The sequence below is a fragment of the Cherax quadricarinatus genome, chromosome 74 (genome assembly GCF_038502225.1).
Source record: "Cherax quadricarinatus isolate ZL_2023a chromosome 74, ASM3850222v1, whole genome shotgun sequence".
Classification (NCBI taxonomy): domain Eukaryota; kingdom Metazoa; phylum Arthropoda; class Malacostraca; order Decapoda; family Parastacidae; genus Cherax; species Cherax quadricarinatus.
In genome coordinates, this window is record NC_091365.1 from 2,765,001 (window position 1) to 2,777,886 (window position 12,886).

The 12,886-nt window shown below is 39.3% G+C and overlaps 1 protein-coding gene across 2 annotated transcripts in view; it reads right to left on the reverse strand.

The window, feature by feature from the left end:
- Nucleotides 1–10,988, reverse strand: part of LOC128700154 (ankyrin repeat and SAM domain-containing protein 3-like) — a 34,810-nt gene extending 23,822 nt beyond the window's left edge. Inside the window, exons 1-3 of one of the 2 annotated variants that reach the window (XM_053793134.2) lie at nucleotides 10,917–10,988; nucleotides 3,541–3,725; nucleotides 1,853–2,051 (exon numbers count right to left, since the gene is read on the reverse strand). In XM_053793134.2, the coding sequence (XP_053649109.2) occupies nucleotides 1,853–2,051; nucleotides 3,541–3,704 (363 nt within the window). In that variant the 5' untranslated portion in view covers nucleotides 3,705–3,725; nucleotides 10,917–10,988. Of the gene's footprint in view, nucleotides 1–1,852; nucleotides 2,052–3,540; nucleotides 3,726–10,913 lie in introns of both variants that reach the window. The other variant, XM_070100669.1, reaches the window with a different exon arrangement.
- Nucleotides 10,989–12,886: the final 1,898 nt, after the last annotated feature.

A 12,886-nucleotide genomic window follows, 5' to 3' on the forward strand; every position in this document is an offset into this window, starting at 1 on the left:
TAGGCCAGCAGACACCAAGAACAGGTAGGCCAGAAGACACCAGGAGCAGGTAGGCCAGCAGACACCAGGAGCAGGTAGGCCAGCAGACAGCATTCAGCAACACTTCAGTAGTCAGATAAGCTATCTCTCCTTTCATTCACCCTCATTTATATAAACAAGAGTATTAAATTTTTTGTCAAGATATAAACTAGCCCATAGTCTATGGGTCAATAATAGACCTATATGTGTGTATGCCATGAGTCTGTAAGATTGAGATAGAAATTGTTAGGACTACAACTAGCCCTTGGAGCTGATGACCAATTATTCAGTGATTTCTAAGGTTATTTACTCAATGAATAGCAGCAGCTGCTTTTCTCATGTGTAATAATAGGATTCTAATTAGATTAAGCATGCAGGACTGTTAATAGATTAAGCCTATCTACCTGTAAGCTTAGAAATACATGTATATACATTTCAATTACAGTACCATACTCCTGGCATTCCCAGATAATGCATAAATATTACTGACATGGTATTATTTCTTGCATGGCCACACCATGAGACAACTGTCCTTTCCTTTATAAACTGCCTCGGTGGGAGATGGCCGACTTGTTGAAAAAAAAAAAAAAAAAAATTTAATAATAAAATCATCACCAAAATAACCTTATTTTATTATACACATACTCGTAACTCTATTTTTATCCTTGTTTATGACTTTATTCCACAAGCAATAATACATTTAACCCCTTCAGGGTCCAAGGCCCAAATCTGAAGTGGTGCCCCAGTGTCCAAGAATTTTCAAAAAATAAATTTGTTATTTTTTCTTATGAAATGGTAGAGAATCTTTTTGTGAAGGCAATAAAACAAAAAGTACGAAATTTGATGGAAAATTGACGAAATTATGCTCTCGCGAATTTTGATGTGTCAGCGATATTTACGAATCGGCGATTTTGCCGACTTTGACTCCCATTTTAGGCCAATTACATTATTCCAGTCAACCAAATTCTTAGCTATTTCACTAGTATTACTTCTATTCTATCGATTGAGCACAAGAAATCGCCAAGTCAACTGTTTCAACTACAAATTAAAGTGATCGGAAATTGTTAATTTGGCCAATTTAACACAAAGTTCAAAATATTCCAATTTCAAAATAGGGTCCAGAATAAACAATGTAGGTATTCCAGGAACTAAACTAACATTTCCTCTGTTCATTAGTTATGTTTTGGGGCTTTACAAATAAAGTCCATTTTGATTTTTTATTCACATAATGAATTTTTATTCACACCAAAAAATAGAAGATTTACTGTTATGCAAAACTGTATAAATATCACCATATTTGTGAATGCATATTAGACCCACCAGCTGGCGTGTATTAGACGTGTGAGGTTGTTTGTTTACTCTTGAATATCGGCAAAAATTTAACTTTTCTGCTACTTTGAGCTCAGTTTCAAGCCATTTCCAGTGCTAAAACCAATCAAAATCATCTCTATTTCTGTATTATGTTTTCCATTCTATCAAATGAGACCAAGAAATCGCAAATACAACTATAAAAAACATACGAAAAAACACTGCAAAGTCACCGTTTTAATCGAAAAATCATGATTTCAGTTTTTTTCTCTCATTATACACAGTGTGCTGCAGGATCTGTTTTATGCGGTGCACACATACCACATAGATGTATTCTCTCGTATCTAGGCCCAAATGTACCACTCACAGTTTATCAGAGTGAGCTGAGCTCATGACGTAGATCTATGGTTTGGACCCTGAACGTAAAGCCATAGATCTACGGGACGGACCCTGAAAGGGTTAAGAATCTTGTACTAAATACCATGTTTATTACATGAATGTTTGCAAATAAAGTATACTAACTAACCTTAATGAGCATCTCCACAATGTTATCGTTGCCACACATAACTGCCAACATGAGAGCATTGCAGCCATCATTATTACACAGGTGTACTGGTGCATTAGCCTCCAGGAGCAAACTGATCACTTCAGAATGAGCATAGTAAGCTGCATACATGAGTACTGTCCATCCACCCTGATTCTTATGGTTACACACGTTCTTCTCTCTGTAAGTAATCATCATTTTTAGTCAGCACTTTCAAGCATTAATACAGTACATAAGAGGCAACAGAAGTTTAATTAGAAAGGTATGTAAATGTAATATCTACAAAGTGGAGTAAATAATACATAGATGAAGTGGTTACGTTTTGGTTGAAGTATGGATGTGAGCCAACAAGTGATGATAAAAAAAAATACACGTACAGTATAGCAAAAGGAAACCTTTTTTATTTAAGGATGTTTCACCTACGAGAGGCTTTATCAAGTACATAATAAAGGCTTTTGTAAGTGAAATGTAAAAATAAAAAAAACTTTTGCTTTACTGTTGTCTTTTTCCACCAGAGGATACCTTTATTAATGAAAATGTTTCTCTCACACGGTAGACTTTATAAAGCCTCTGTGGATGACCTGTTGCTATTAATAAAAGTATCCACTGTATCCAAGTCTCATTTACTCTAAGTAATGGAAGTCCATCATCAATAAAAAAAATCTTCACAAAAGCAATACATTATGTGAAGGTACTTATTACAGCATTATAATTGTTATTATTATTATTATTATTACAGTATTATATTCATGTGAAGTCATAGCAGTCATAGAGTGCCTAGGAAATGTGAAGTAATCAGGTTACATCCAGGAAAGTGAAGGGCAGCTTCAATTCCCTGGATCAAGAACCCTTCACCAGCATTTTGGCACACTCCTGAAGGGATAATGGTATCAGTAATCATGAAATACGTACTGAATGTACTTTACAAATATTTCTCTAGTTTTCAAAAGGAAAAGTGAGATACATCACTGTACAGTGCTACAGTGGGTATATCTAGATGGAACTGAAGCAAAAGGGTAAGGAGAGGCAAGAAATAGGTTGAACAAATATGAGATTAGTTGAATACAAGTAAGACTTGCCTTGCATCAGCCAGTAGGTCTGTTCCAGTTCTTCTGCATGATCACTGTTCATTCACATGACAACTGATTCTGACATGGATACTAGTCTTTTACTCAAAAGTTTGGAAACACTGAAGCTCCCAGACCTTTGTGGGATTGCCTTGATCATTTTCACAGGTGACTAGCAGTGCCTTATTAAACTTCATTAAGTGTCCACGTTCATCCTTGTGCTGTACACAGGTGTTGTTTCAGTTGTCCCATCTACAGGTGTTCCTGTGTTCATAAACCCTAATATCTAATGATCTAATAGTTTACCCCAACATACTTCCTGTTGCATCCTCCACATGGTGCATGACTTCCATCCTTAGTAATGCTAGCTTCAGTTAACACCACCAGCTTATGTAAAGTAGATGTCTTCTGAAGTTTAGTTGCAGTAATGGAAAGCATGAAAAGGAGTCATCAGAACAGCAGAATAAGCAGAAGCTGAAGTAACAGCAGGTTGAACAAAGATAAGAATAACAGCAACAGTAAGTACAGGTTACAGTATTCAAATAGAAAAACCATATTGAGTACTGTACCTTAAACCAAGAAGAAATAAAATACTCTACTAACTCCTTAAGAATATCTTTTACACGTTGATAAGAGCCAATACTAGCAGCTGTGAAGACATCTAGTAGAGGTGAACTTTTCTCATCACATCCATCTTCTCCGAGCCACACAGTCAATGGCCTGTCATAGAAACTTTTCTCGGTCCAAGTCTCTTCTAATTCCACCATAATTGACTTTCAGTGGAACACCTTGAAAAGCATTAATAAATCACTACATATATCATAGCAGTATGAGTGTTATAGTCATGGGAAAATGCACTGTATGACCTCAAAATTGTTGAATGATAATGAAAGTGGATTTTCTTTCCTTTTGGGTCACCCTGCCTCGGTGGGAGACGGCCGACTTGTTAAAAAAAAAAAACATATGTGTACATACATATACACGTACATACATATACATAACTACAATAACCATACACATAACCGCAATAAAACACCTCAGTTACTGGGAACGCTTGAAGTTCCTCAACCTGCACTCCCTAGAATGTAGGTGGGAGAGATACATGATTATATACACTTGGAAAATCCTAGAAAGATTAGTACCAAACTTGCACACGAAAATCACTCCCTATGAAAGCAAAAGACTTGACAGACGATGCAACATCCCCCAATGAAAAGCAGAGGTGCCACTAGTACATTAAGAGACAACACAATAAGTGTCAGGGGCCCAAGACTGTTTAACCGCCTCCCAGCATACATAAGGGGGATTACCAATACACCCCTGGCTGTCTCTAAGCAGGCACTGGACAGGCACCCAAAGTCAGTACCTGACCAACCAGGCTGTGGTTCGTACGTCGGGTTGTGTGCAGCTAACAGTAACAACCTGAGGCCTGGTCACAGACCAGACCGCAGGGGCACTGACCTCCAGAACCTTCTCCAGGTATACTCCAGGTGTGTGTGTGTGTGTGTGTGTGTGTGTGTGTGTGTGTGTGTGTGTGTGAGTGTGTGTGTGTGTGTGTGTGTGTGTGTGTGTGTGTGTGTGTGTGTGTGTGTGTGTGTGTGTGTGTGTGTGTGTGTGTGTGTGTGTGTGTGTGTGTGTGTGTGTGTGTGTGTGTGTGTGTGTGTGTGTGTGTGTGTGTGTGTGTGTGTGTGTGTGTGTGTGTGTGTGTGTGTGTGTGTGTGTGTGTGTGTGTGTGTGTGTGTGTGTGTGTGTGTGTGTGTGTGTGTGTGTGTGTGTGTGTGTGTGTGTGTGTGTGTGTGTGTGTGTGTGTGTGTGTGTGTGTGTACTCACCTATTTGTACTCACCTATTTGTGGTTGCAGGGGTCGAGTCCTAGCTCCTGGCCCCGCCTCTTCACCGGTTGCTACTAGGCCCTCTCTCTCCCCGCTCCATGAGCTTTATCAAACCTCGTCTTAAAACTGTGTATGGTTCCTGCCTCCACTACGTCATTTTCTAGGCTATTCCACTGCCTTACAACTCTATGACTGAAGAAATACTTCCTACTATCTCTCTGACTCATTTGTGTCTTCAACTTCCAATTGTGGCCTCTTGTTTCTGTGTCCCCTCCCTGGAACATCCTGTCTTTGTCCACCTTGTCTATTCCACGCAGTATTTTATATGTCGTTATCATGTCTCCCCTGACCCTCCTGTCCTCCAGTGTCGTCAGGCCGATTTCCCTTAATCTTTCTTCACAGGACATTCCCCTTAGCTCTGGAACTAACCTTGTCGCAAACCTTTGTACTTTCTCTAGTTTCTTGACGTGCTTTATCAAGTGCGGGTTCCATACAGGTGCTGCATACTCCAGTATGGGCCTGACATACACGGTGTACAGTGCCTTGAATGATTCCTTACTAAGGTATCGGAATGCTGTTCTCAGGTTCTCAGGTGTGTGTGTGTGTGTGTGTGTGTGTATATATATATATATATATATATATATATATATATATATATATATATATATATATATATATATATATATATATATATATATATATATATATATATATATATGCAATAAGATCACAGTAAACAGGTGATTTCAAAATATGCAAAACAACCACTGGTAAAAATCTCGAACTAAGATTAAAACAACATAAATATAGCATTAGAACTGGACAAGATTCCAATGCTCTATTTATTCATGTAAGAGATTTTAACCATCCAATTGATTTTCAAAAAGTTGAGAAAGTAGTATCAAGCAAGTCCATGGTCGACAGGAATATAATTGAATCTTGTTTCATAAAAAGCAGTTTTGACAATAATGTGAATATTTCCTTTGGTTTATATAAATTAGATCCATTTATAATTAATAGAATTTGGGAAGAATTTAATAATACACTGGACAAATAAATAGCTTGGGGGTGAGTTGTGCAAAGGACCTATCCAAGTTGGCTCGCCGCGCGTCACGTGTTTAATCGTTGTGGGATCTGATAGTGAGGTGCTGGCCGGACCCCTTATACAGTTTCCTTGGATGCTTCACTTTCATAGTTCCTTGATAATGTGAGTAGTCACGAAAGCGCTTGGAATTTCTCTATTCTTTCAGAGTGGTTGTTTTGCATGCACATATATATATATATATATATATATATATATATATATATATATATATATATATATATATATATATATATATATATATATATATATATATATATATATATATATATATATATATATATATATATATATATATATATATATATAATATATATATATATATATATATATATATATATATATATATATATATATATATATATATATATATATATATATATATATATATATAATATATATGAAACGTTTCGCCTACACAGTAGGCTTCTTCAGTCGAATACAGAAAGTAGGCAGGAACAGTACAGATATGAAGACGATGTAATCAGTCCATCACCCTTGTAGTCGTAGAATTTGAGGTTGTCAGTCCCTCGGCCTGGAGAAGTTCAGTTCCATAGTCAGGAACTATCTGAAGATCAAGCGACAGTGCGGAGACTTAAATACTGTCGGAAGGAGAGGTGCAGGGTAGTAGTAGTAGTAGTAGTAGTAATGAGAATGTAGCCACTGAGAGGTCATATGTGTCTTACCTAACAACCTGTCGGTATTGTATACCATTTTGATGTTCATCTTGTCAGACACTGCAACACATGGCATCTTGGTACAGAAAACACCTTGGACAAGCTTTTCAAGTGAGAAGTGTTGGATCTGAGAGGGACATGACCTCTCAGTGGCTACATTCTCATTACTACTACTACTACTACTACTACCCTGCACCTCTCCTTCCGACAGTATTTAAGTCTCCGCACTGTCGCTTGATCTTCAGATAGTTCCTGACTATGGAACTGAACTTCTCCAGGCCGAGGGACTGACAACCTCAAATTCTACGACTACAAGGGTGATGGACTGATTACATCGTCTTCATATCTCTACTGTTCCTGCCTACTTTCTGTATTCGACTGAAGAAGCCTACTGTGTAGGCGAAACGTTTCGGAATAAAGTTGTCTAACTGTTGCATATGTGTCTTACCTAACAACCTGTCGGTATTGTATACCATTTTGTTGTTCATTTATATATATATATATATATATATATATATATATATATATATATATATATATATATATATATATATATATATATATATATATACATGTATATATGTATATATATATATTTATTTATATTTATATACATACATATGCAAAACTGTTGTGATACCACCCATTCACTGCAATCTTATTGTACACCCGGAGAGAGTTCCGGGGGTCAACACCCCCACAGCCCGGTCTGTGACCAGGCCTCATGGTGGATCAGTGCCAGATCAACCAGGCTGTTACTGCTGGCCGCATGCAATCCAACGTATGAACCACAGCCCGGCTGGTCAAGTACCAACTTTAGGTGCCTGTCCAGTGCCTGCTTGAAGACAGCCAGGTGTCTATTGGTGATCCCCCTTATGTATGCTGGGAGGCAGTTGAACAATCTTGGGCCCCTGACACTTATTGTGTTGTCTCTTAACGTGCTAGTGGCACCCCTGCTTTTCATTGGGGGGATGTTGCATCGTCTGCTAAGTCTTTTGCTTTCATAGGAAGTGATTTTCCTGTGTAAGTTTGGTACTAATGCCTCTAGGATTTTCCAAGTGTATATAACCATGTATCTCTCCCGCCTGCCTTCTAGGGAGTACAGGTTTAGGAACTTCAAGCGTTCCCAGTAATTGAGGTGTTTTATCGCAGTTATGCGTGCCGTGAAGGTTCTCCATACATTTTCTGGGTCAGCAATTTCACCTGCCCTGAAAGGTGCTATTAATGTGCAGCAATATTCCAGCCTAGATAGAACAAGAGACCTGAAGAGTGTCAGGGGCTTGGCATCCCTGGTTTTGAAGGTTCTCATTATCCATGCTGTCATTTTTCTAGCAGATGCAACTGATACAGTGTTATGGTCCTTGAAGGTGAGATCCTCTGACATGACCAATCACAGGTCTTTGACATTAGTTTTTCACTCTATTGTGAGGTTGGAATTTGTTTTATACTCCGATGAAATTTTAATTTCCTCACATTTTCCATATCAGAGTAATTGAAATTTCTCATCATTGAACTTCATATTGTTTTCTGCAGCCCACTTAAAGATTTGGTAGATGTCCGCCTGGAGTCTTGCTGTGTCTTCAATGGAGGACACTGTCATGCAGATTCGGGTGTCATCTGCAAAGGAAGACACGGCACTGTGGCTTATCCCTGTCTATGCCCGATATGAGGATGAGAAACAAGATGGGAGCGAGTACTGTGCCTTGTGGAACAGAACTTTTCACCAATACACAAATAACCCGCACATAAAAGACAGAAGCTTACGACGACGTTTCGGTCCGACTTGGACTTTACTCTGTTGACTACTACTCTTTGTGTTCTATTTGTCAGGAAATTATAGATCCATCTACCAACTTTACCTGTTACACTGTTCCTTTATCACACATTTAGTGCGCTATTACACCATGGTCATAATTGTCAAAGGCTTTTGCAAAGTCTGTGTATATTACATCTGTATTCTGTTTCTCCTCTAGAGCATCCAGGACCTTGTTGTAGCGGTCCAGTAGTTGGGACAGACAGGAGTGACCTGCTCTAAACCCATGCTGCCCTGGGTTGTGTAACTGATGGGAATCTAGATGGGTGGCAGTCTTGCTTCTTAGAACTCTTTCAAAGATTTTTATGACATGGGATGTTAGTGCTATTTGGTTTGTAGTTCTTTGCTATTGCTTTACTGCCCCCTTTGTGGAGTGGGGCTATATCTGTTGTTTTTAGTAACTGTGGAATGACCCCAGTGTCCATGCTCCCTCTAGATAGGATGTTAAAAGCACGTGATAGGGGTTTCTTGCAGTTCTTGATGAACACGGTGTTCCATGAGTCTAGGCCTGGGGCAGAGTGCTTGGGCATGTCATTTATTGCCTTTTCGAAGTCACTTGCAGTCAGGATAATATCAGATAGGTGTGTGTCTACCAAATTCTCTCTCTCACAAAAAAATTAATTTAGGTCTTCGATTCTCATTCTGGTTAGCGGCTCATTAAAAACCGAGTCATACTGGGACTTTAGTAGTTCACTCATTTCCTTGCTGTCATCTGTGTAGAACCCATCCCATTTAAGTAGTGGCCCAATACTGGATGTTGTTCTCAACTTTGATTTGGCATAAGAAATACTTTGGGTTTCTTTCAATTTCATTTATGGCTTTTAGTTCTTCCCGTGTTTCTTGACTCCTATAAGATTCCTTTAGCTTTAGTTCGATGTTTGCTATTTCTGTGACCAGTGTCTCCCTATGTATTTCAGATATATTGGCCTCTTGTAGCTGCTCTGTTATTCTTTGCCTTCGCCTGTATAGGGAGCACCTGTCTCTTCCTTTTCCTTAAGGGAATATGCCTTGAGCATACCTCAAGTGCCACAGAGTTAATTTGTTCTAGACATAGGTTAGGATCCATGTTGCTTAGGCTATCTTCCCAGTTTATATCATTTAGGACTTGGTTTACTTGGTCCTGCCTTATGTTTATGTTATTGAACTTGAATTTGGTGAAGGCTCCCTCGTGACTGATGACATTTTGTTGGTCAGGGGCTCCCCGCATACATGTCTGGACCTCTGTTATGTTGTGATCTGAGTATATCTTTTTTTTTTTTTTTGATATGATGACATTTCGTATCAGATCATCATTGTTAGTGAAGATGAGGTTCGGTGTATTCTCCAGTCTAGTAGGCTCTATTATTTGCTAGTTTAAGGTGAATTTGGTGCAGGGATTTAAAAGCTCGTGTGTGTGCGAGTTTTCATCTGCGTTGCCTCCTGGTGTTATCTCTGCTACAACAGTATTTGCTATATTCCTCCATTTTAGGTGCTTTAGGTTGAAATCCCCCAGGAGCAAGATGTTGGAGGCAGGAGATGGAAGGTTTTCCAGACAGTGGTCAATTTTCAAAAGTTGCTCCTGGAATTGTTGGGGCGTTGCAGCCGGAGACTTGTAAACTACCACAATGACCAGGTTTTGGTTCTTGATCTTTACTGCTAAAACCTGAACTACATCATTTGAGGCATTTAGTAGTTCTGAGCAAATAAGTGACTCTGTGATATACAGGCCAACCCCCCCCCCCCTCCTTTATGCCTGTTCACACTGTCACATCTGTATAGGCTGTAACCTAGGATCCATATTTTATTGTCTAAGTGATCATTTATTGCAGTTACAATAAAAGGAGACAGAATAAGGTAAACTGAGTTATTAACATTAAAGAGAGGATCAGATCATAGTAACAGGTACATATATGTTAGCTATACAAGAAATCACTCTCCTCCCTTTCTGTCCCTCAAGGAAGGTTCCTTGATGTTGGTGAGGGGCTCTTGATTTAGGGAATTGGATCTGTGCTCCAGTTCCCCGAATTAAGCCTGAATGCCTTCCACATCCCCTCCCAGGCGCTGTATAATCCTCCGGGTTTAGCGCTTCCCCCTTGATTATAATAATAATAATCCTCCCTTTCTGTAACTACATTCATTAGGTACCTTTTGACTGTCTTCTTAACTGGTTCATGGTATGACTGGCTATGACATGTGATGGCAGTGTTTCATTCCTTTACTGTTGTACAATAAAATGTGTTTGAAGCCTGACCACTGACTGTGGGTACTACAAAGTTGTCTTCTCTTCCCCTAATACTATACTTGCTTTAGTAAGTTTATTCAGGTACAGGTACACATAAATACAGTTAAATAAATTATCATACATAGCAGCATATGTTGATTACCTAGGATAACCCAAAAAGAAGTCAGACAAAATGACTTATTTCCACTGGGGTCCTTGACAAACCTGGCAGCAAGATATTCTGGACACTGTGAGCAATTTTATAAGTTTAACTTCAGTTGTTTTACTCTGTCTTATACCTGTAATAGATATAATTAGTGATATAAGGTATATATAAGGTGGTGTGGGACTCACTACCTCCCTGGACGGTCTTTATGTTGAGGTTTATAGAGCACTAACACCTGACGCCGTATTGAGCCTCACCTTCCAGTGTCCCGGACACAAACTTACATCAATATAAATAAGTTTATTCAGGTACAGGTACACATAAATACAGTTTTATAAATTATCATACATAGTAGTATATGTGTAGAATACCTAGGATAACCCAAAAAGTCAACTAAAGTGACTTAAGCATATCTATATAGAAAGAAACAAGGTCAGCAGATTGCATGATAATGTTACTGCTGGACTTGTGTACCTGTGTAATATTTTGACTACTGCCCATAGGATCGGTATGGGGTACATAATGTATATATATTAAAATAACTGCTAGACTAAGGCTAGCCTATAGGTGTCTTTTGCAGTGCAACTTGTACAGTGCAACTGGTGGTTGTAGCCACCAGGCCACCGGTGGCCTGGTGGCTACAGCTCTCGCTTCACACACGGAGGGCCCGGGTTCGATTCCCGGCGGGTGGAAACATTTCGACGCGTTTCCTTACACCTGTTGTCCTGTTCACCTAGCAGCAAATAGGTACCTGAGTGTTAGTCGACTGGTGTGGGTCGCATCCTGGGGGACAAGATTGATGACCACAATGGAAATAAGTTAGACAGTCCTCGATGACGCACTGACTGTCTTCGGTTATCCTGGGTGGCTAACCCTCCGGGGTTAAAAATCCGAACGAAATCTTATCTTATAAAATGTAAAGTGTGTGAACAGAGACAGGGCCATACGCTAGAACATTTGTTTAGTTGTGCACCCCATGCTTATCCTGTGAGTGGTAACGCATAACAATAAGGATTACTGAAGTCATAGTGAGTGTTTGTCAGACTGGGTTCCAGTCTCTAAAAACAGTTCATTTATCTAGTCGATGCAAAATGTGGATAAAACCTCAAGTTTTCAGACATCTTGTCGTTAACAATGAGGTGTTTTGCATATCCTGTAAGGTTTACATGGAGGTGTCTCTGAAAGGTTGGGTGTTTGGACACTCTAAGATATAATGTTCCAGTGTATGGACCTGTCTCTGTCCGCACACATTGTATTTTAAGTCTTAGAGTGTCCAAACATCCAACCTTTCAGAGACACCTTCATGAAAGCCTCACAGGATATGGCAAACACCTTATTGTTAATGATAAAAAATCCGAAATCTTGAGGCTGTAGCTGCATTTTGCATCGACTAGATGGCCGCAACCCAATTATGACCAATGCTTCTTAATGGTAATAAGTTGCACATATTTTTTTAAGATTGTATTCCATACTGTATTGTGTACATTAACTATAACAAGTAATTGTATAATATAATGCAACGACGCTCAGAAGGGTCTAACTAAGACCTATTGTGACCTCTGTAATTCTATTTTTTTGCGCTGCTACTCAAAGAATGAGCATGGGGGGTTGCACAATAAATCAAAGTGGAAGAAGCTGACTATCGGTGATGCTTATCTAGACTGTCTGACCATCACTTCTGTGCCCCGTGGCCTGGTGGCTAAAGCTCTCGCTTGATACGGCGATGTCTGGGTTCGATTCCCAGCGAGGGTAGAAACATTGGACGTATTTCTTTACACCTGTTATCTATGTTCACCCATCAGTAAAAATGGGTACCTGGGAGTTAGTCGACTGGTATGAGTCGCATCCTGGGAAAAAACTGACCTAATTTGCCCGAAATGTTCTGCATAACAAGCGGTTTTCACTGATGTCAGCTAGGGCTGTATACCATGCATATGTACTTATAGTAACTGTGGAAAATTTTTTGATTTTCCGAAACTATAGTGCCTAATAGGTGTTTAATGTGTCTATATGGGTCAAAAATGTATTTGAAAATAAGAGTAGAACCAAGAGTTCCCTTTGCGCATGCGCGGATGTGCGGGGGGGGTAGGCGCGGATTGTTTTTGAATGGGGTGAAGAAGCTGAGAAAGCATGGAACCACGAAATTGACATTCACGGCGGC